This window comes from Thamnophis sirtalis, unplaced genomic scaffold (genome assembly GCF_051295495.1).
Source record: "Thamnophis sirtalis isolate CommonGarterSnake01/CBP01778 unplaced genomic scaffold, rThaSir2_p1.2 scaffold_11, whole genome shotgun sequence".
Lineage (NCBI taxonomy): Eukaryota > Metazoa > Chordata > Lepidosauria > Squamata > Natricidae > Thamnophis > Thamnophis sirtalis.
Genome location: NW_028261391.1, coordinates 24351317 through 24376604, shown reverse-complemented (window position 1 = coordinate 24376604; position 25288 = coordinate 24351317). Strand labels below are relative to the sequence as shown.

At 35.9% G+C, this 25288-nt stretch overlaps 1 protein-coding gene across 5 annotated transcripts in view; it reads left to right on the top strand.

Annotated features, from left to right (window-relative positions):
- MME (membrane metalloendopeptidase) overlaps positions 1 to 25288 on the top strand; it is a 103790-nt gene that overhangs the window by 59692 nt on the left and 18810 nt on the right. For all 5 annotated transcript variants that reach the window (XM_087725339.1, XM_014053032.2, XM_014053033.2 and 2 more), the window contains exons 5-16: positions 1057 to 1137; positions 2593 to 2688; positions 2792 to 2910; positions 3995 to 4060; positions 6138 to 6272; positions 7534 to 7635; positions 11580 to 11716; positions 11824 to 11917; positions 15982 to 16110; positions 19100 to 19198; positions 21123 to 21203; positions 23740 to 23843. In XM_087725339.1, coding sequence (XP_087581465.1) covers positions 1057 to 1137; positions 2593 to 2688; positions 2792 to 2910; positions 3995 to 4060; positions 6138 to 6272; positions 7534 to 7635; positions 11580 to 11716; positions 11824 to 11917; positions 15982 to 16110; positions 19100 to 19198; positions 21123 to 21203; positions 23740 to 23843 — 1243 coding nt within the window. The remainder of the gene's footprint in view (positions 1 to 1056; positions 1138 to 2592; positions 2689 to 2791; positions 2911 to 3994; positions 4061 to 6137; positions 6273 to 7533; positions 7636 to 11579; positions 11717 to 11823; positions 11918 to 15981; positions 16111 to 19099; positions 19199 to 21122; positions 21204 to 23739; positions 23844 to 25288) is intronic.

Here is a 25288-nt window from a genome sequence, read left to right as displayed (position 1 = left end):
AATCTCAAAGATTTACTAGGTTACATCCAAGTCTGTAAGGTCATAGGTTTTTCTGACCAAGAGTAAACAAAAAAGATAAAGAAGATAATACATAATAGCAGATCCCAACAATGTGGGGCTGAAAAAGCCACAACCAAAAATAACATCCACAGCTAAAATCCACATCAACAGTGGGTCAAGAGTGAACATTATCTTGGTCTCATTTAGTGGAACAGACTCTGCATTGCATTCTGACTCTTGCATCACCTGACTCAGTGATCCAAAAGGGATGGGCAGTTGTCCTAAAAATGAGAATGAAGATAGTTAGCTTACCAAGTTGAGTATACTGCTCAAAACCTTGATAGTCCAAACTGGTCGGCTGTATGTTTTATATTTAGATGCAGACAAATAAGGACTGTAGTAGAAGTATCAGGTGTCAAATTTGATGAGAATCAGAAAAATAATTTGGGAACAGAGACCATAAAAACATTAACTGAAACAGCATTACATTAAACTTTGAATATTTACAGAGGGACAAAGCAAATGTCCAAAATGGAAGAGAATCTGTGGCAGAGGTAGTGCCGATTTCTAAGCTCTGCTGAGTTTCCACTGACCAAATTAAAACATATAGTATAAAGTTGGTTTTGCTTCTTTTATTTTCCTTCCTAACAGGACCTACCGTATAGCAAGGGAAATTCCACTGGTGCTTCTAGGAAAGAAGAATCAGTAGATCCTTCTTCAACCTGCTTCGAAAAGCACTTTTTAATTTACCTTCTGTAGTAAAAGATAGCTATGGTAGCAGAAACCTGCTGCAATCCACAGGGGAACTTTAGTGGTGGCTCTTTCTTTCTTGAAATAAGCCTCTCCCTTCATCATGGAAATTTAGTTCATAATTCTGCCAGAAACTTGGACTATAAAACTTTGAATTCTGTTCTCGTTTGTTTTTTTTATAAGGCTAAAATTAGTGAAATCATTATTGTTATCATTATGTGTGCTTCTGCATAACACCAGTAGAACATAACCTACATTATGTATCACACTTGGTAATATATATCTATATACCTTTATCATTTTCAGAAGTTCTTGAGAAGACAGACAGTGAAGATATAGAAGCTATTGCAAAAGCAAAAATGCTCTATAGATCTTGTATAAATGAAAGTAAGTTGCTTGCTAAATTACCACATTTAAGAGTAATGAATATAACCTTGTTCTGATTGATTGGTTGATTGATTGATTGGTTGGTTGGTTGATTTGCCATCAACCACCAAGGTAACTTTGAGCAGTTTACTACTTTTTAGTCTCATTCTTGCATTCTCTCAAGTCGTGAAGCTTTCCTGACCTGTTCTCAAGGTGTGATAGGCAGGGGAATGGGGAATTGTGCCTCATAGCTGCACCGAGGAATTTGCACCTTAGTCAAAACAAAACACATGCTAGCCAGCTGAAGTCAAGGCCATCTCCATTGGAAACCCACAACAGCCAGAGGGAGTTACTTCTATGACCAGCAAAATTGCTTCATTGGGGAATGTGACTGATGACACATCTTAGGGGAAGGGGGAAACAGGGTCAGAGGCAAAGCGCAAACCGAGTGAAGTTAGAGCTGGCTTCACTTGGTCCATGCCGACATAGTGCTCCTAATAAACAACTGTTGTTTTTTTCTTGAATCTTTGTTTGAGGCTCCTGCTTTTATTAGGGCATTGGTCAGAACCCTGAGAACTGCTTTATAGGCACCATAGTATTCTTTGCATATTTAAATTCACATGTACGAGATTAGTATCAGTGTATTGCATTCAGTTCATATTTCTTAATTAATTGTTTCAATTCTCGAGAGGAATAGTACAGTTGACTAATTTAAATCTATTTTGTCGATACTCTCTGGGAGGTCATAGAAAAGACTGATAGAATGTAAATAAGGTGCTTCTATTTGTGGCATCTATAAAGGAAATGGTTAGCAAAAAAAGTAGGAGAGATTATTTTATTCAAAGTAGATATTACTGATAATTAAATTATTGACCATGCACTAAGGTTTGGTTTGGTTTAGTTTGGCATGCCATTGGAACCCAGGTATTGTTGTTCTGTTGTGAGACTAGAAGTTATGTGACTGAGTGACTGATTGACTGAATTACTCTTTTTGAATATTTTGCACAGATGTACAATGCTTACTAATGCTACATAGGTGGGTTCAATGCCTATGTAAGCCATAATTACAAATCATAATTGCTATCTTCCCATTAATCATAAGAGAGAAACAAATCATTTTATTGCTTAGGCCAGAAACCATAGACCGTGGGAGGGAGGGAGAAAGGGAGAGAGGGAATGGAATGACATCAAGTGATATCATATTATATAAGTTGTTTCATTTCTGTGATGTCATCATAACCTGTGTAACATTGATGTGTTTTGTGACACTTACAAACTTCTCATATTCTGTGAAAACACCAAAAGTTCGAGTTACTTCCATCTATTCGTTTATTTTCCACCTTCTCTTGTGAGATACGATTCTGCAGGAAATATTTGTTTGGAAATGCAGGACCACCACCATACATCATTGTGATAATTGAGTGGTTTAAGAAGTCTGTACCTGTAATTAATGGAATTCATGTTTATTTTCACAAGCTGCCATTAACAGCAAAAAAGGGCAACCACTGATTAACCTAATGACCAGCATTTCAGAATGGCCTATAGCAACAGACAACTGGGATCTGGATCATGGTAGGTGAATTCAGGTTATTTGTTCATTATAATTTTCAAATGGAAAAGAGTGGAGTTGGAGTTATCTTTATCCAACACTGACTATACATTTTTACTCCTTTAGGCTCCAAATGGAATGCAGAGAAATCCATCGCAGATTTAAATTTTCAATTTGGAAGAAAAGTCATCATTAGCATGTTTGTTGGCACGGATGATAAAAACTCCTCACAACATATACTTCATGTAAGTTTGTTGTTCTTAGAAATGTCTAAAAATGCATTTCTTCTGGCTGGTATAGTTAGAGAAACTAGGGATTTTAAATTGCCTATCCATAAAGACTTATGTCGGTTCATATAAATAATACATCATCCTGCTGTAGATTCTTCAATATGGCTCACAAGCAAGGATGCATCAGTAATGCACACGTAAATCCCATTTCATTTCTATTAAAAATGTTTTCCTAAACATGTCATATACAGTCAGGATTCATTTCCTTTGATAATTGAATTTAAATCATCCTGCCACAAATTACTTGATTGTATATGCTTAGGAAAAGTAATTAACTTTTCTAATTTTGAAAAGAATCTGTCTGATTAACCTACCCATCGATTTTGTGATCCTCAGTTATGGACTCTCCATTAAAACTGATGTTCAAATTATTGTAACAGACTAATCATTACAATGTGCGCATGGTTGGGAATGCAGCCAATAAAGAACAATGCCCTTTGTGAGTACTTGGTAGGAGCCAAGGGATAAGCTACTTGTCCTATATTTCTTTTTCCCTTGTTTTTAGTTCTATATAGGTTTATTTAATTGCTAATTAAACTTGGGATATCAAACTGTAGTCACACCCCTATGATGCTCAAGTTCTACTTTTGATTGTGTCTTATGACGTTTGCTACTAAGAATACTGAATCCCCCATTTGTCCTTTGTCACTCTTAACAGTAATAGCTTCTTTCTTCTTCCACAAATGCTTAGAAATTGAACATCTATTTTCTCTTATAGGAAGTATAGCAGAGTGAAACCTTTATGTCTTGATACCACCATCATATTGTCAACCACCCACAGTTGTGAGAAGTCAGGCAGGGTACTCATTTTAGTCCTCCTCTCCTCTCCCTTCTACTCCCCTCTCCTCTTCCTCTCCTCCCTCCTCATTTTCTCTCCAAATTGTTAGCCTTAGATTCTTGTATTTAAAAAGTCTCACTTTAAGGGGCACTTTGAAAAAAAAATTTAGAAAAAAGTAAATATCACTGCTTGCAATCTTCTATCTGCCAACAAATTGTTGTTGTATTTGTGGCCGGATTATTTTTAAACTTGGTTTTTTAGGTTGATCAACCTAGACTTGGACTTCCTTCCCGTGATTACTATGAATGCACTGGACTGTACACAGAGGTAAATGCAAGTTTAGAAATAAGCAAAAGTTTCCCATGAAAAGTTAGACTTTCAACCAACCTAATTACTGACAAATGTGGCAGCCTCAATGAGGAGTGTCTTCATTAAATGCTAATAAAATAACAAAAAAAGAAAATAAGAGTATTCATACATATATACAAACTATTTATACTAAAAGTATATTTGCTACAGATTTTTATAGTCCAATTACATTTGAAAGAGATAATGCTGTTTTACTACTGTACAGAACCTGTCCAGCATATCCCAAAACTTAATTTTCTGTGTGTGCTTATTTGGTACAATGTGGGGCATGATGGCTCTGTGGTTAAAGACACTGAGCTTGTCAGCTTGCTCCAGCCCCTGCCCACCTCGCAATTTGAAAGCATGCAAATGGAAGTAAATCAATATGTACCACTTCGGTGGAAAGGTAGCAGCATTCTGTGTGCCGTTGGTGTATAGCCATGCTGGACACATGACTATGGAAAAAAATGTTTGGACAATGCTGGCTCCCTCTGCCAAGAAACAGAGATGAGCACTGTGTCCTAGCCGAACAAAACTTGATAGGGAAACCTTTACCTTTATCTTTATTGTGTGTAAAGGAAGAATCAGTGCCACTTTTCTGTTTAACATTTTTAATTGAATTAAAAACAAGATACAAAATACGAAAGTAAATAGGAAAGCAGTAGGGAGGAGGTGGGGAGGAAAAGTGGGAAAGGATTAGGAAAGAGAAAAAGAAGCACTGACATACTCTCTCTGTTGCAGTAAAATAAGTCATTAACATCAAATCACAACTTTTTGGGTTTTTTTCATAATATAAACTAGCCATTTCAATAAGGATCTATCATTCTAATTGGTAAAACCCAAAATCAGCATTTCATTCTTTTCCACTTCAAGCACAAAGTTCAGAAGCAGTCTCCCTGTGGAAGCAAAAATACTCATAGTCTTCTTTAATCAAAATGGTCAATTTTTCAATTTCAGCCAACTCCATCAGCTTCTGCAGCCATTCATCCATGGTAGAAATCAAAGTGTCCTTCCATTTTTGGAAGATTAATATATATGTCAACAGATGTTGTTATTATATACGTCAACATATAATCCAAGTATTTTTCCATTAGGCCCAAAAGAAAATTTCTGGGTTTCATCTTTACCTTCATTTTCAAATTTTTCTATATTAAAATATGAATCATACTCCAATTATTTTTTTGCTTTATTGAAGGTCCACCAGAGATGATAAAAAGTCCCTTCTTTACTGTTAATTTCCAACATTCATTTGACATACCTTTATACATCTTAAATAACTCATCTGATATTAAATACCAGCAATACATCATTCTATAAAAGCTTTCTTTTAAATTATAATTTAATGTAAATTCATGCCACTTTTCAAACAAAGCAAAGAAATCCCAGATAAATATCTATTGAAAATTTTACCCAACACAAATTGGGTGTATATAAACACTCCAAATAGAATATGCACTTTCTTTACCATTCTATATCCTTAAAGCTGATTTTCTATGATGGTTTTCTTGACTGATGACAGATTGATACACTCTTCTTAATTCTGTGCACAGATGATGATTGGGTGCAACATCCTAACATCAATGTAAAATTTTTACACAAAAGGCAATATTAATGAAGAAAACTGTCGAGTGTTTAAGTTGACCCAAATATGGTTTGTGAGTATACAAATTCCAGCATGCTAAGGAGAAAAACTAATTAACAAGAGGCAAAGTACTTATGGAAGAGCTTCCTTCAAACATTTAGAAGGTTGATTACAATGAATAACTGTCTCTATAATTAGTGCCTTATCCCAACTCATGATTTAATGCAATAGTTTAGAAACTACTAGGACTAGTTAGTACTTCCACAGTACAAATTATAAGATTAAATGGACACTATAAATCTAAAATAATACTCATAATAAAATCTTCATGCAGTATTATGGCTGATGTTCATTAAAGGTATACTCTAACTTAGCCTAATACAATATTTAAAATTATTTTAAACTGTTCTTTTTATTAATATTTTAATAATTTTATACAAGTTAATCAAAGCAAAACATTCTTTTTTCTTATAGGCCTGTTCAGCCTATATTAGTTTCATGATTTCTGTTGCAAAGTTAATTCGCCAAGAAAGAAACCTCCCCATCAACGATACTGAAATTTCTATAGAAGCAGAAAAGATAATGGCTTTTGAGAAAGAAATTGCAAATGTAAGTTAACTCTCCTATTTTATATGCAGAATGTTTTGTAAGAAAAAATATATATGGCTACTACCTCTTTCCCTCATTCCCCTCAAAATTATACTATTAAATCAGGGATTTTAGGGAGAAAATAGAGATAAACTTATACATCAAAGAAATATTTCTATTTCCTTTTGTTTGGGGGATGGGATGCACCAGGGAATACAAAAATATTCCATTTTAATTCTAAACCAGGTTGATCTGACTGTTCCCATGATGGTGCGATCCATAAAAGATTTCCAGAACAGAAAGTTGTTCATAGTATTTCAGATATGGTCTGAAATACAATGGCCATAAGGTGGCTGGATTAGAATGGAAAATATTCACAGATAATAAATTCTTTATATCTAGTTCTATTTCTACTTCTGTTTTGACATTATTGCATCACACAATAATCCTTCAATACATATTAGTGGTATATATTAATACTACAAGAGTAATAATAAAAATGTATGACATAGCTCATGTACTCAAGTTACAGTTGCTCCAGTAAAGAGAAAAGACTGTATATTTTTTTATATTTATGACTCTAGAAATACACAAAATGCTGAGTATTTAATAAATCTATGTACTGTATTATATTGCCACATTCTCCCTCTGGTAACATTTTGGATTTAGACTTTAGGATATTTTGAGTAAACATATTGACATCAATGGGATTTAGGTTAGACATAACAAGCAATGTTGATCTCAGTGAGTTTATTCTAAGAATTACTGACAGAGTGATCTGAACCTAAAAAATCAGGGCTATATGATATATCAAAATGGCAGTCTAGTTAGACACATTGCCACTCACTTCTTGTTCTCATGCTAAGAAGAACCTTTGGTCCTGCCCTGGATCTATTATGTTACATTCTTTTGAATCTCAGTGTTCTGAGATTGAGACTTTTACATTCTTGGAAAGTTGCATGATGTAGAAGCTGGCAAGAGTTGAGTAAGGGGTATTCAAGGTCAGATTCATCCCAGAGCATAGCATAATCCCCAGCTTCAGCAAGGGAATAGAGAGGGCTTCTGTGTTCCCTAGGATCCTGTCCCATGGACCATAAGTTCATACTTTTGTCTATCTTTTATATACTAACAAACAAGTCATTTATGCCTTAATCTCTTTGATTTGAAGATTTGCTTTGCCCTTTGTATTAGGGTTTTGTTTTTGAGGGGTTTTTTGCTTTCCTGTCTCTGCTGTTCTTTCTTCAAAGCCACTCCTTTTTATAGTATAAATTTGTTTTTCTAGATCACAACCAAAGACGAAGACAGAAATGATCCAAATTTGCTATATAACAAAATGAAGATGAGCGATCTCAAAAAAAATTTCTCCATGGAAATAAACAATGAGGTACAATATAGCAAACATGTTGTTTTCAACTTCTGCCATTGACTAGCAATGTAACCCACTTTAAAAAAATAAGTTTAAGATGAAGCTATTGAACTCAAAACACTAAGCTAAATGTACTAGCCTGGTGTGTATCTAACGCAAATACCCTAATAAAACTGGTCACAGGACATAAACTCCCTGGTAATTAATAATCACATGAAATAGTTACTTAGTAAAGGTTATAATGTACTAAGTATGTTCCTATCAAATCCTATGAAAATTGTGCCTTATTTTTTGTTCTGAAGAGTACCATCAATTCAATCACTGCTTTTTCCCCCAACCAAGCTATGTATATATTACTGGAATTGGAGACAAACTATCTGGAAAATCATATAAATCTTTACTTCCTTTTCTAGCTAGAAATATATATACCAAAGTCTACATCTGTCTGTATATCTTCTTCAAGTAGATTTGAACAGTGAAATTAAGCTACAGTTCATTGTTGCAAATCAATTCTTAACATCAGGACAAAGTTTAGTGGTATGAATTGTTTCATTGGCCCAATGAACTGAAATGTAATCATATCTACATTTTATGGCAGATATTACCCTTACATGATATTTAATAAGGACACATTTGTTCATGTGACAAAAGGATAAGAACAGAACTTACGTCCCAAGGCTAAATTCTTTGGCACTAAGTTCTAATAAGATGATGTGTCAATCTTCTGATTAAAGACTATCTTTTGTTGACTTGTTATTTAAGTTTAATAAGCTGATTTGTATTATCAGTATTTTTTCAGCATACATAATTTTGAGACATACTGAAGAAAGTATAAAATAAATTTTTTTTAATTTTTTAAAATTTAAACATGAAAGTAGTATGCAGCTGAAAAAGGCTATTATCTGCTTGATGGTCTCCTAAAATAATTCATCTGGTTACCATTAATACTGGATTTAAATTGTAATTTGATCTTATCTGGGTTTATTTTTGTGCTGCTTCTTTTTTTTTACTTTAACCTGCTAGAATCCCACGAAAATCATTTCAAAGTCAATAGCTCTCCATTGAATTGTGAAATCATGAAGTCAATTACTTCATAACTTTACCATTCAAACTGGAACCCACTCAGAAGGGCATTAGGTGGGCATCTCTTGAAAGTCCTCTTGTAGTTTTCTGGATATTTGCAGACCAAACAAGGTGGCCCTAATCAGATTCATCCAAATGTACAAAAGAGCACAGAATGCATTTCCGGCATTGCTGCCAGCAGGATGAGATGGGATTCTGGAAACTAGATTTTGGGGCATGCGTCATAGAAGACACATCTCACAAAAGGTGGAGAACCCAGCCAAATATCAATTTCTCAAGCCACAATTTAATTTACAAATGTCATCTGTTGATGTCAGTTTTCAAAACCCAAGTCGATAAACTGTTAAACTATAGATACTTATTGTTACTGCTAATCAGGCTGACAATTCCTTTCATTTCGTTCCTAAACACATTTGGCATAATCCTTAAACATATCTAAGACCTCCTCAAACCACAGCTGTCTGTCTGATTATAAAAATTACCATCATGTAAATGCTTTTAGAACTACAGTCCTTTGATTGTTTTACAGCTCATTAATTTTAAATTAAAGCTATTCAACTTAATTTATTGCCTGTTGGCCAAGAGTTTCTGAGCACAGCTAAACTGTTTAACAGTGGCTTATTGTTATTATCAAAGGTTTTAAGGTTTTTCTCTCTCTCTTATGAGGAATTTGTTTTCAGGAGTAGTCTGGCTGTAGAAAATCAAATGAAAAAAGATGAAGCAGTCGATGCAAATTATTTTGATAAGCCAGTTGTTAAGCAATATGTTAGTAAAATTCACTGAAATGTACATATATTCTTGAAAAGTTTAAACCAGACAACCCATGCTCATTGTTTCAGAGATATTTCCTTATCTGGACCGATATACGGAATTATCATAGGAGAACCAAAAAGCAGTGGGAGCAGGAGTGAATTCCAACTTCCTGCTTGCTTCCCCCCCCCCACTCTGCATCAGCCCTCCCACATAAGCCAGACAAACACAAGAAAGTGAACTAATTCTACTGTATTTTAAGGCTACATTAACATAATATCGCAAGTGCAAAGTTCCTGACATCACTTTTGAACTATTTGATCCATTAGGGCAGGTTTTTCCTAAGTTTCCTAGGTAGCATCTTTTCCCCCATTCCCCAAGATCATCCACGCATTCCATTACACTTTGCAGTTGGAGGCCAGCAAGGAGGTTCAGAAATCACAAACACAGTACTACAGGTGACTACAGTCCAGGGGTGGGTTTCAACCGGTTCGCGGCGGTCCCTGTGAACCGGTTAGTCGGCAAACCCGGAAGTAAGTAACTTCCGGGAACGGCGAAGGGCCCGCCCGCCCTCCCGTGGTCCTTACCCAGTTTTGACGAGTTCTGCGCTTCCACGCATGCGCAGGACGCATACAGCGCCTGCGCAATCCTCCAGGAGCAGCTGGAGCATCGCGCAGATGCTAGTACGCATGCGTGCACCGCACGCGTGCACGAGGACGCCGCCGGCCCCGTTACAACCGAACCGGTTGGAACCGGGAGAGAAGACCACCCCTGCTACAGTCGGATAGCATTGCTGAAGGTTGGACATAAGTTTGTCATTATAACTGGTCTGAAGATCCTTGAAATTTCAGGCCAATGGGAATAATGGCTTCTGGATTTTGGATGCATTCCTTAAGTTAGCCCATTTGAGGGACTTTGATTCAAAAAATGATGCTTTGTAATGCATTATTTCACCCAATTGTAGGTTACACAGAGACAATCAGGTAAGAGAGTCCTAATAGTGTATAGATAGCTTATACCACTTAGGTATTAATCCATCCAGCCACTAAATGTGGAGGCGTCTTTGGAGCTCTCTGAACTTGCTTGTTTTCTTGCAGATATTTCATTACCCAAACTAGGTAACATCATCAGTGCTAGTGATGTTACCTAGTTTGAGTAATGATGAAGCATCTGAAAGAAAACAAGCAAGCAAGTTCAGAGAGCACCAAGAACCTGAGCTACAAATATTCTCCTTCATTGGTACTAAATGTAAAGTCAATTCATTGTCTATAGAAGGGAGTGTCCATATTTGAGGAAATATGGAGGGTTAAATGTATATATAACTACATCAGTCTTTTTGTAACCTTAAAATATAGCATTTATATACAACTTTATGTTACAAAAAAAGGAGAATATTTGTAGCTCAGGGTTGAAATGAAGGGCCTTTGGTGCTCTCTGAGTGTGGTTATTTTCTTGCAGATGTTTCAATACCCAACTTAGGTAACATCATCATCTAGGTAATTTTATATGTTTGCTTCTACCACACATTATGTGATTTACATATGCCTACTTTCAAACAATATATAAAACATCCCAAGCGCTGAGTAAACTTTAAGGCACTATTTAATTTTTGAAATAGGAAATACAAACATTCAAATGTATTCTATCTGGAAGTAGGAGTTACTCACGGTGTGGAATCTAGACATAGTAGCTAGTGGCTGAGAAAAAGACATTTGTCATATTGTCAGATGCTTAGGGGGTAGGAGAAGATATTTGATAAAGTTCTATTCTGTGAATGCACTTCCTAAAACCAATATCTGGATTTAAGTCCTTAAAACATTTGGGAATGGGATCCCAGTTCAATAAAGTAACACACTACAATTAAAATAGTCTTGCAATGAGTCTGGGGTACATCCCCCTCCCCTCTGATATATTGTTTCTGAATGCTGTTAACAACTGTGCATGGTTTTCTTTTATTTCCTTATTATATTGTAAATGTAATATAAAGAATGGTTATAACACAGCTAAAAAAAGACCAACAGTCTTCCTAAAGCATGTAATGTATTTGGCAGAATCAATGATAAAGACTTAATGCTAAGAGTAACATTGTCGAGTGTTTTATTCTACGTAACATTTCTTTCTCCCCACAGACATTTGACTGGCTAAAATTTGTAAATAATATAATGGAAGTAGTGGCAATTAAAGTTACAGATACAGACGACATAATTGTGTGTGCTCCAGACTATTTAAGGAAGCTGAAGTCTGTTATTTCCAATTACACTGCCAGGTATGCATGTCAAATGCATTTTAAGTTTTTATTTTTTGAAGACGCCAATTTATTTTGTAGTTCTACAATTAGCAACAAATGGTGCCTCTTGTTGCTTTATTATGCAGAGAAATTCAAAACTACATAAGTTGGAGATATATCATGGATATGGTGAGCAGCTTAAGTCGCGACTACAAGGACACAAGGAATAATTTCCGTAAGGTACAGAAATCCATAAATTCATTTTTTACACTTAACCTTTGAATATAACTCCTGATATTTCTGTAGCCATTCTGATATTTAGACAGTAATTTGAAAATATTGGCTGGTAGCTCACGATTGGCTCACCCCTTTCATGTTTGGACAATTGTGATGTTGGTCTCAGGAACAAGCAGTTCTCTGAATTTCATCAAACATGCAAAATAAGCAATTATGAATTTATTTCATCCTTTTTTCCAAAATATACTTGGAATGAGGACCTCCGGCTTTCTGAATGTTGTTGAACTTTGCCTTCCTTCTTCTCCCTTCTTCTTCCCTTCTTCTCCCTTTTGAACCACCTTCTCCCTTTTCAACATTATGAGGAAGTCCTAGAGTTGTAGATACATAATCATGGCCCATTCATAAGTTTGTAAATGTTTTTTTAATAAATTGAACAGGATGGATAGATTTCAGAATATATAAGAATGTATAGGACAGACTAAATGACCTTTAGAATTCTCTCCAATTCAAATATGCTGTGATTTGTTGAAGGGTTGGATCCAATTCAACCAAAATGAAGTACTTATTTTAAGTGGAATACTGTTTTTTGCAGACAAAAAGAGCTTAACTTTGGCTGGGATGTAGTCTTCACTCTCTCTAACTCATGACATAATTGTAATTATATTTTGAGGAAAATTAAGTTTACAAGCTGGAAGATGGTGGTGTTCTGTTAAATATTACATTATGTAATATATCACAAAAATACAACAAAAATTAAACTGAAGTAAAATAGAACAGGCAAATCCATCTTCAAGAAAATTAGTGTAGGAGTCCTAACTGTTCTTTTGAACTTTGCTGATAACATTTCTCTGAAGTTCTTTCATCTTTGCCATATTATTTACAGTATATAATTATTAAGAAACAAAATAATTTTCAAACTATTTTGTACACAGAGCAGAATTTAGTGACTACTTAAATCTGTTCACATAAGATTAAAGGAGCAGGTATAAATAGATAGATGATAGGTAGATGATTGATGATGATGAAATTACAGTATCAATAGTGAAGTCAGCTTCTTCAACCAATATCTAACACACAAAAAGAAGGGTATACAACCCACATGTCACATTTGAAAGCCTTGCATATAGCTTCCAGACCACTACCACCACCCCATAAAAAGTTGAAATGCTTATTTTATTTATTTTTCTATTTTGTGTCACCTTGGACCCAAATCAGGGCAGTGGTCACCTGTTGGATATGACTGCCTAATCGGAGCAATGGCAATATGATATGGTAGGGATCTGTCATTATCCCTCTGTCATGGTCACATCATACCCTGGTAACCTTGAGAGTCTCTTATGTTGACCCAGACTCCATGTAGGGAAGCTGGATCCATTCAAGCAGTCCACCCTAGCAAATGGATTCCAGAGAGGTTTGGGGAAATCCAAGGAGTACTTGCTGCACTGTCCTGCCAAAACTCTGGTTACATCCTGGAACCAAAGGGCAACCAGGGCAGGATTGTACCTGTGAAGGCCTCTCTTGCTCTCAACCAATTGCTTCTGATATTCCCTGTGGTTCATGAAGGAGCTGCATGTTTTGAAAAGGGCTAGTCAGTGGGTTTAGGCAATGATAAATTCCTCAGGGCAGGAGGGACATTTCTGGGTCTTTTGAGAGCTTGCTTCCTCTTCAAAAAAAATCCATCTCTTAATCCTACCTGTCTGGATAATTTCCATCCAGCTGTCCACTTTCCTTTTTAGGGAACATGGTAGAAAAGGCAGTTGCACAGCAGCATTAGAGGGTCCTGGGTGAAATAGATTATTTGGACCCTTTTCAATTCAGGCAGTTATGGGACAGAAACAGTATTAGTCACACTTGTCAATGATCTCTGGTGAGAGCAGGATGTGGGCAGTGCATCCATCCTTGCTCTCCTTGACCTCTCAGTGGCCTTCAATGTTGTACACCAATTGTACTCTTTCATGGATCAGAAATCCCTTTGCTCAGTCACCCTAGCCCTGGTCATCTCATGGCTGAACTATTGGAACATGCTATACATGGGGCTACCCTTAAAGACAATCCAGAAGTATGGTGCATAACACAGCTGTGTGTGAAGTTCTTGGGGCCTCTAGGATGTCTCATGTTATACTGCTGTTCTGCAAGCTGCAATTGGTTGCCAGTTCGTTTCTTGGCCCAATTCAAGGTGTTGGTTATCACCTTTAAAGTCCTTCATGGCATTGGTTGAGTATACCTGAGGAACTAGGTCATCCCAATGAGATTAGCTCACCCACCCACACCAACAGAAGAAGTGACTCTAGGAGGCATACAAAATTAAATACATACTTAATTACATTGATGTAAATATTAATTAAACAATTGTATTTATTTTAACAAACTTTAACAATTAAATTACATAAATATTTATTTACTTTAAAGAAGTAACTCCTGTCACAGGTCTCCTCAATTCATCCTAATCTACATTGGGTTTTCTTGGGGAATGGCTTCCAGGATATGACTCAAAGGACAGCTATGGCCCATTATCTACAAGGGTTGCATACTGTATGTCCCTTACAAAAATAAAATGGGCTGCAACAGATTTGAAAAGAACCATGATCAAAAGGCTAATTAAATTACAGAATATTTACCAAGGTTATGGAACATTGTGTTACTTAAGCAGAGCTCTGATACTTCATCCAGGAACATGCAATGTTTTGCTTTGATCAACAGAATCAGTTTGAAGGTTGGCGAGACCTCAGTGAGGTCTAAAATGCAATGATTCACCCCAGAGAAGCTGTGAAAATCCTGCAAGCACCTGCCAATATTTCAAGGGGGAAAGCTTGGCTCTAAAACACTCTTATTTTGGATATGCTGGGTGTTTTATAAATTATAAAACCATTCCAATATTCAGTCTCTGAGTGCAGGCTGTTGAAATGGACAGAAACAGCATATGGTGCTTCTTATCCTGTAGTAAGGGAAATGCATGTGGAAACAATTTTCATAATGTTTTTGTTTGAAATATCACAGCAGGTCACTATTACCCATTTGTTAGATACAGAAAGATTTCACCATAATAATTGTTGACTTTTTTATGTGCACAAATTACAGGCCAGTTGCCTGCACTTAGAAGAAAAATAGGTTGTTCCTTCTTAGATGTGTATAAATGCACACAATATAGCCACCAATGTTGTGAAGGCAAGATAACCCAGAATTGCCCCTTCATAGTAACATAATTTTCAAAACTCAAAACAAAGTATCAGACAAAAATGCTATGGTAAAACTCAGCTGGCCAGAAAGTGATTTAATAGGGCTACGTATTACATTCCTGTATCACAACCTAGACTTTCAGTCCTTCACCAAACCTAGTGCTAAAACACCATTAAAAATAAAATCCAGAAAGCAGTTTTCATTCGTTTTTCAGGTTTTGCCAGAATTCATCTACTGTAAAAGATTGCAGGCAAATCTCTGAAGCTGTCTGGAGCTTTTTTTGCAGGACAATGTTATCAAATTCACACGGTTCCTCTTGTCCCTGAAAGCTGGTTCTTTGCTAAATGTCTGCCCATTCCTTGTTTCCAGAGTGTTGAGTTTATGATTAAGTCCTATTTGCTTTATATCTTCTTTCATATCTGAGGAGGAGAAAGAAGAAGTGAGGAGGTGTGATAATATCAAAAAGCAGAATAAATATTCCATAACATAAGGATCATGTTATTCGCTAGTCTTCTGAGGCCTTGACAACTTTTATCTTTATTGGAATCATTTCCTTTCTTCTAAGGAGAGCTATTTTGCCTGGAATGGCTGTGAGGCAGCACCAAATAAAATATGCTTTTCTGCAGTTTTCAAGAAATTGCACTTAAAGAAAAAGAAGCACAAATAGTCTCATCTTGCTGAATCTGTTTGACATTCTCCAAACTCCTGAAATAATGCAAAGAGCAACGCTTTCTCATTTTACTAACCCACTTTTTAAATATCCCTTATCCACAAACACTTTTCATGAAACACTGATTAAAAGCATTCAGGGAGGACATGAACTGTTTCCAAACTCATGTGTTTTTTGCTTGTTGCCACATGCATAAGTGATTTGTGTTTATGCTTTACAGGTTTTGTATGGCACAACCTCAGATGCTGCAATTTGGCGCCGTTGTGCAAACTACGTCAACGGCATTATGGGGAATGCTGTGGGGAGGCTTTACGTCCAAGAAGCTTTTGCTGGAGAGAGTAAACATGTGGTAATTATCATTGATATAACACTTAAGGACGTGTTGGGTTCATATGAATGGCAAGGATGTCGCAGTAGAAGTTTGGAAATCAAACAAGGCATATTAACAACTGCTTGGAAAGATCCTATGATTCCGTTTTATAAGGCCAGGCAAGAATGACAGTATTCTGAGCTCATATACTAGATACAAGCCAGAAGGGCAGGAACTATAATCCTTCTGACAAACAGTTTAACCTGTGTTGTATCTGACTATAGTATCTGATCCAATCTACAGCACCAATCTTTTTTGGATCCTTTGCCCCTGCCATTTACCACTTCGGAAGTTTAACTTGATATCAGGTTTTTGTTGTTTTTAATGTGTTTAGTTTTATAGCTGTAGTGTCTTTTATGCTTTTGATTTTAACTTTTGATTGGTGCTGCCCAGAGTTGATTATAAGATGGGCAGCTATATAAATGCTTTAAATACATAAATAAATAAAAAGTAAAGCACTTTGGACAATGTTACCTGCAGACATGAGGCTTCCAATGTGGACTATCCCCCAGGGAGAGCAAAAAATAACTTGCCATCTGCAGGAGGACAGTGGTTTCTTTAATGGCTGTCAGAAAAGGAGCCATCAATTTCCACACGATGACACGCCTTCATATCTATGGCCTGTATTTGGGAAACCAAACTGGTTTTGTTCAGTTTAAATGGATCAAAAGGTATTGAAATCTCTAGCGCATTACAGTAGTGGCAGCTTTCCAAAATGCAACTTCGGATCAGAAGGCACATGATAAGCAATTGCTACAGCATCTGTGGCTTTTACAATAATAGTATCAGACATGCATCTTGTAACAGCAGAGAGGTGACGGGTCCTAGAAAGGCCAAGTGTTTGGGAGTGTCCAAAAGCATTGCAGTGATGAGTTCCTGCTGCTGCTGCTGCTATCGATATTTGGTTTTTATTTCTTCGATGGTTTATCAGGCAACATGCACAGATTCAAACTTCCTGGACATTTGTATTGACATTTGTCTTCCCCTTCAGCCCCTTGAGAAAAGTTTTTAGGTTATCCCCCTTTCCCCTGTTTCCCAGGTTTTGCCCTGCCTTTGCTCAATTTAATAAACTAATATTGGAGAATCTTACCTTACTCCTTTATGGTGAGATAAATTAACACTCGGTGTATGTGTATGTGAATCTTATAGCATGGTGAGAGTTACTAATAGTCAGTTTCACAGTGCCTACAAAAAAACTTCCAGGTTTGGGTTTTTTATGTTAATGCTTCTTAATTTTGCTTGTTTATAGTAGGATCCCTCTGGTCCTAATATGGGAAACCTTTCTGTTTTAAGGGGGATTTTTGAAAGCATAGGGCAAACTTGCTCACAGCACAACAACCTTGGAAAATTTGTAAGTTCCAAAATGACTACCATAATTTGCATGTCCATTCAGAAAACGCTCATCTGTCAGAAGGGAGAAAAGCCCCCAGGAAGCTCTGAACTATTTCAGTGAAATGATATGGGCTCCAAGAGATAGCTGCAAAACAATGTGAACCTAAAAAAAGGTGCCTTGCTTTGCACCATGCCAACCTCTTATTAAGGATTTTTAAATGTTGGGGTGGTAAGGTGTCTGGTAAGCATGTAGGAGTCCTTGGGCCCTTTGTTGCATATCCCTTAAGTGGACATGATAATGCTATATCCTGAAATACATTCAGCAACACACAGAAGCCATAGTTCTCCCCCAAGTGGAAGAAATGGATCTTTGGAGGACAATATAGTCAAGATGTGATTTGAATATCCATCTGTGCAAACACATGGTAAGTTTTAATCAACATACATTTTATAGCAGCTTCCCAAACCTGGTACTGGATAGAAATTGGATAGGATACTGGAAAGCCAACATCCCAGAGGACAAGCTCAGGATCCAAAAAGATCTTGGCAGACTTGAACAATGGGCCCTATCCAAAACATGAAATTTAAGGTGAAGAAAAGCAAGGTTTTACACCTAGCAGGAATAACCAAAGGTACAAGTATACTGTAGATTAGGTGAAACATGACTGAAAAACAGTAACTGTGAGAGGGACCTTGGAGTCCTAGTGGGCGATCATTTAAACCTGAACCAGCATTGTGTGGCAAGAGCCAAAAAAGGCAACACAATCCTTGTGTGACGTATTAGTACCACTTTATATAACCTTAGTAAGACCACACCTGGAATATTGCATCCAGTTTTGGTCACTACATTACAAATAGATATTGAGATTTTGGAAAAAGTTCACAGAAGAGCAACTAAGATGATTATGGGCTAGAAATAAAAGCATATGAAGAATTGGATATGGTCGTTGTAGAGAAAGGAAGGACTAGGGGTGACATGATAGCAGTATTTCAGTATTTGAGAGGCTGCCACAAAGTAGAGGGGGTCAGCTTATTTTCTAAAGCATCAGAAGGCAAAACAAGAAACCATGGATGAAAACTAATCAAGGGGAGAAGCAACCTGGAATTAAGGCAAAACTTCCAAACAGTGAGAACAATTAACCAGTGGAATGATTTGCCTTCAGAGGTTGTAGGTGCTTCATCCCTGGATGTTTTTAAGAAAAGACTAGACAGTATATATACATATAAATGTATATGCTTTATATGAGAAAATTTGGAGTTTTAATCCCAGAATCTCCATAAAAAACATTTGTCTGGATGTTGGATAATATGATCTCAAGTTAGCACTAGCTTTCATTTGAATGTGTAAACACTAAAATTATTGTTTTGGAGACCTCTTCCACTTGATTAATTTAGTTTTGCAATTATAGCAATTTAATTTTTTGCCATTGTCAACTTATTTGAAAAAACAAAAATATAGTATTTCTGGCCACAACAGTTGGAATATAAAATTTCAGACCTATGACTAAATTATAATTAGGAGTATTACCCTAGATATGTCTAGTCAGAAGTGAGTCTCACTAAGTTTATTGGTCTTCCTTTCGGATAAGGAGGTCTAGGATTTCAACCTTAATCGTATTGTACCATATATTCCCAGGTTCAAGAAATGATTACACAAATCCGTGAAGTTTTTATTAAAACACTGGAAGAACTCTCTTGGATGGATGCAGAAACCAAAAAGAAAGCAGAAGAAAAGGCAAGATTTGTTTAACGGTTATCTTGTAATTTGAGAATACCTTCTTCATTTAAAATTTAAACAGTACAGGCTATCTAGCAAAAGTATGTATGTTTGAGAGAGAGAGAAAGCAAATGTATCATATTTCAGGTAAGTTATTGGCTAATTCCCAATCTCTCACTTTTTGAAGCTGACATAAATAAATATTGGCAGTACTACAATTAATTTAAGTACAGATTGCAGTAGTGCACTGTGTTCTGTTTGTCTCAGAGTGCACTTTAAAATGAAGTACAGGGCGGGGCATAACCTTTTCCTAGGGGGTCACAGCAACACTTGTAATAACAACACAAATAATTCATACACCATTCGAAAGCCCATCAAAAACTGAGTTTATTGACACGATTTAATAGTCAGTATGACCACCATTAGCCCTTCGAACAGCATTCAAACGAGGTGGATAAGAACACAACAAATCTTCAAACAGTTCCGTTCGATTTTCCAGATTTTTCAACACAGTTTCCAAATTCATTCTCAAACTTTCAACCGAAACAAATTTAACATTTAATAGCTCATTCAATTCAGTTTTTTATGGGCTTTAAAATGAGGTGTCGCGGAAGTTGTAAACTGCTGTCGATCTTGCTGTGACCCCCTAGGAAAAGGTTATGCCCCGCCCTCTGGAAAATCTGGAAAATCGAACGGAACTGTTTGAAGATTTGTTGTGTTCTTATTCACCTCGTTTGAATGCTGTTCGAAGGGCTAATGGTGGTCATACTGACTATTAAATCGTGTCAATAAACTCAGTTTTTGATGGGCTTTCGAATGGTGTATGAATTATTTGTGTTGTTATTACAAGTGTTGCTGTGACCCCCTAGGAAAAGGTTATGCCCCGCCCTGTAGTATATGGATGCTTCAGAGATGTTTTACGATGAGATCATTCTGCCTTATCCATAACATATTATAAGAAAAGCTCCAGATACCACCTCCATCTTGCATCTGCAACCATTTTTGTTTTTTCATTACTACTTAGGGAAAAAGAAACTTTTAAGGAGGGGAGAAAAGGAACAGATTCAGAAGAATTTTTGATCATTAGTTTTAAAACACCCAGTGGTTTGGATTCTTCCTAAGATCTTGTGTTTGATCAGCTAGGTAGTATCATTCTGCACTTTGACCTCTTATTTATATTTTAAAAATAATACTGTATACAAAAAGTCCACAGTGTTGCATATTTGAGTCCCTAATTCAGTTCTTCACATTGTATACTATCTTGAGTCTCTAGAGGAAAAGTAGGCAGTAGCAATAGCAATAGCAATAGCAGTAGACTTATATACCGCTTCATAGGCCTTTCAGGCCTCTCTAAGCGGTTTACAGAGAGTCAGCATATTGCCCCCAACAATCTGGGTCCTCATTTTACCCACCTCGGAAGGATGGAAGGCTGAGTCAACCCTGAGCCGGTGAGATTTGAACCGCTGACCTGCTGATCTAGCAGTAGCCTGCAATGCTGCATTTAACCACTGCGCCACCTTGGCGCAAATTTAATAAATATGTAGATAGATCTTTGTGTGGCTTTAGCATCAATTCTGCGAACAAAAATCGGTCATGTGAAAATGCAATGTTTTTGGCATTCATGAACTCAGAGTGAAAATTCTTACATTTTACTTAAATGGCAGCAAAGGAATTATTCTGTATTAAACTTGAAAAAAAAGATCTAGAGAGTGATTCAGAAGTGTTGCCTGAATTGATTATATTTTGTTGCGGTATTTCTCTATTGGAAATCCCCAAAAGAACCTTCAGGAAAATCCTGGCATCAGACAGTTGCATCATGATCTGGTTGTAAAAACTAGATATGATCAGAAAAACGTTGTAAGTTGAGAGACAACCTGTGACTATTTCCTGTGCCATATGACTTTACAAGTTGATTCAAATTCACTTTGCATCATATTTTTAGGCTACGGCAATTAAAGAACGAATTGGCTACCCTGATGAGATTCTGACAAATCCTGATAAATTAAATCAGGAGTACAAAGGTGTAAGTATTCATTAAATGCATTGCAAACAACAGATATGATGTGTCTACATTGAAGATGTATTTTTTTTAAAATTTCATTTTATTCATTAGTACACAGGAAGATGCCCTGTTATGATGTTTCTGTACAGACCTTATTCATTGTAAAATCCTGCACAATTTTAGTAATCATCCACTATTCTGTACCCACACAGAAACAGAATTTATGACTAAGTGTTAGGACTTTTAAAATTACCCAAAGTTCAATGTCCTTAAATATTGTGGTTTGCCTGCTCCCCACTTACTGACGACCTATAGAAGAATTCCCAATAACAATCTAATTAAATTTAAATTAGAAAACACAAAACCATGACTATTATTTTATGAAATCTGCATTGGTAAAGACATCTCTGATAAAGGATTTAATGGGAAAATATGCCATTGCTATTTTTTAAAACCAGTGATTTTTTTTATTGTTTAATTAAATCAAGAAATAAAAATCCAATGAAAGATGAATGCCTATTATAAAGGGTTACAGAAATTAGCCAAGTTAATAAGCTAAAATAGTTCTGCCAGATAGGCAGTTATGATCTCATGTTGAACAGCTGCCACTTTCTATTAATTAGGAGGTGTCTGACCCATTTCACCTACATTTGGCAACTGTTTAAAATGCATTCAGATTATCTTATAAAGCAAGTGATACTTTTGTTCTGTTTCTCTTGAGATTACACAAAGCACATATATCTTCCTGGATGGAAGATATTATTGGAGTACCAAGAATATTACTTAGCAAAATCTTACAGGAGATAGTGTGGAGAGACATAAAGAGGAGGACCTAGAGGAACCTTTGTTTTATAATATTTTATATCCACAAAATCGACTTAATTACAAATTCTTATGGATAGTTCTTAAAAATGAGCCTGGGTCAGTTGAGAACAATCTTAACTGCTTTTTCTAAATAATCTGATTATGATACTTAGGTAGGAAAAAGGTTCATAAACTTCAATCAAATTACAACATCCCATTAGGATGTGTTGTATTTATATACTAAATAATAACTGAAACTAGGAGGAGAAAATGTAAAAAAATGCATTTTGCAAATTAACCTTGCAAAACGTAAAGAATATTAAAACAGATTTAATGTCTGAAGGATACACACAAATATCGCTATTGTTACTATTAGAAATTTAATCAACTAAAACAATAAAAAGCCATTTTCCAGTTGAACAGTAGAATACATCATGATAAGGAATTGATAAGAATATACCCAGATCACGATTTTCACCACTGTATTCAAAATAGAACCCTATTCTGGCTCCACCAGCTGTTAGATCACAGGTATTAGTTGAACATTCAATTAGACTTATACTTTCAGGGCTCTGTTTCTATTTCTATCTATTAACTCTATCTATTGATTGATCAATCAATCTAATATTAAAATAACCCTTAATTTATACCTTCATAATGTGTTCTTCTTTTATTACTATTCCAGCATTATCACTTTAATGTAGGGCATTTACAGTATTAACATTTGATGTTTTGGGGTTTGTGGCTAAGTGGCTAAAGAGTTAATTGTGCAGAAATTTTGCTCAAAAGTCTTATTCTTCTCAACTGTGCAGAAATGGGAACATCAATTTGTTTGTTGTTTACCCATGTTTCTTGCTAGCTCCACTTTATTTTTTAGAAGGAGAAACAAGGGGAACATATAGCCATACTTAGAATAACTCAGTGATTAGGCAGAAGTAAAGTTTCCTTTAAATTAAGCTCAGTTCTTGTTGACTTCATGAACCATTTTTTGCAGGTTTTTTGGTAACAATATCAGAGGGATTTTCCCAGTGCCTTTTTCTGAGATTTTTTACCTACTTCCCAGTCTTGGAACTCACAACCACCATCTAAGTATTGATTCAGTTCAACCCTACATAGCTTTTTGAGCTCATCCAGGTTTGGCTAGATGCTGCTACCCAACAGGATAAAGAGAAAAAGGATGAAAATAACAGAGAGCAAAATAAATCTAAATGGAAGCAGCAAGAAGTAATTGTGCAATAAGCACAATATCTATAAAATGCTGATAAACTGCTATAAAGTGAAGGAATAGAATAGAATAGAATATCCTGAAAGAAGGATATAGTTAATCAGTTGGAATTTTGTACAGAACAAGCAGTAGCGATTACAGGTAAAGCAAGATACATAATATAGTTGCTATTCTGTGTGATAAGATAGAGGAGAAATGGAGAATCCTCCAGGAATGTACAAGGCTTATATATCCTTATACTTCAACTATAAATATAAGTCCAATATTTGCCTCCTTCTTTCTCTCCGATTGTGATTATACAACACATTTACTCATAGTTAATTGAATCATTATTTATGAAATAAATTAAATTGTCTTGGTTTCCACAACACATTGAACTGCAAGCTAGCCACAATGGCTAGGTTTATATTACACACCTATCTATAAACTACCCAACCATATTTTGCCCTAATATTTTCCACAGTTTCTGTGTATATTTCTGCATGTATAATAAACATTATTGCTCATTCTCTCATATTTTTATTTAAGTTGACCTACAGGGAAGAAGAATATTTTGAGAACTTGATTGAGAATTTAAGATTTGTCCAGAAGGAAAGGTTAAAGAAACTTAAAGAGAAAGTGGACAAAGATGAGTACGTATTTACATAGTTTTAATTTAAATATGGATTGTTAACTATTTCTAAGAACATCTGTTTGTAATCAAAAAGACTACCAACTTTATGCTGTAGTAATCATTCCTTATGCTAAAAGGGAAATCTGTTCCCCTGGAATGGATGGCTTCCCATAATTAGGCTACATCTCTCCACTTTGCATTCCTTCCTCAGTCTATTCATTGTTGCAGCCATTACTGCCAATTTCTTCAGTGTGTTTTTGAGAAAAATGTTTGTGTATTCATACCAATATATACTTGTACAGTTCCTAACCTATCATTCACTCCTGAGTTTGTTTGTTGGGCTGAAAATAGTACCTTTCCCTGTTGTAAAGAAATATTTTAAAACTCCATCTGTAGCACTAGAAGAATCTCCATGAGCTGAGATAAACATAGTTCTCTGGGGTCATTTTTCTGTAATTTTTCCCTAGAGCTCACATCTGCCTTGTTAGTTCTGTTACCTGACAGATGTGCAACAATGAGAGAAGAAATACACATGTTGAGAAAAATCCATCCTAAAGGACCTATTATAGAACATGTCTATAATAGCACAGTCGTGTGATGTGAGCAATTTCTATTTGATTAATAATTCTGAATGATGTGCCTCCCAAATGATATGCAATCTACAAACATTAAGACTGTAGACTCTATAACTTCCAACAAGCTTTTTTGTGGAGCATCCTTCCAACCTTCCTTTCTTTCCCTAGAAGAAAAAGAAATGTTTCTCTGTTCCAGAAGGGGAAATGAATAGTAAATGAAGCAACGTTCCTTTAAAAAAAAGCTTTCTGATAGGATGGGATGCTCTGATACTTTTCTCCCATCAGTAATGAGGACAGGATCTATAATCAACTGTCATGTCCAGCTCATACCCTTCATATACTGATGCTCCACGGCCTTTTCCTATACAGAAAGGCACTTCTTTCTCTCCTTTGAGAAAGGAACTGAAAGTGCAAGACTAAGTAGGACAAGGCAGATTGAGGCAAAATCCTGAATGAGTTGGAATGTACCAATAAAGCAGAATATTTGTAGCTCAGGGTTGAAATGAGGAGCTCTTGAGCCCAGTGAAAACTCTAGCCATAGTCCCTATGCACATGTTAATGAATGCACAAGGATTATCCTCTGATATTTCACCTCAGCCTCCAAATATATTTGGACTAAAGCTTCCAGAATTCCCTACCATGATGGGGAAAGCTGCCCAAGAATAACAATTGTAATAAAATTGTTATTTATGTTGTTTTCCTGGCTCATTTAATTCCTATTCCATTCCTTTAACTATGATGAACTTTTGTTTGCAGTAGTCCTCAGAGATTAGCTGGGACATTATGTCCTTTAGATAGTAGTAGATGGGGTGATCTTCAGAGCAGCCAGCATTACTTTATCAGTAAATGGTTTATATGTTGTCATAATATTGTAACAATAATTAAATTA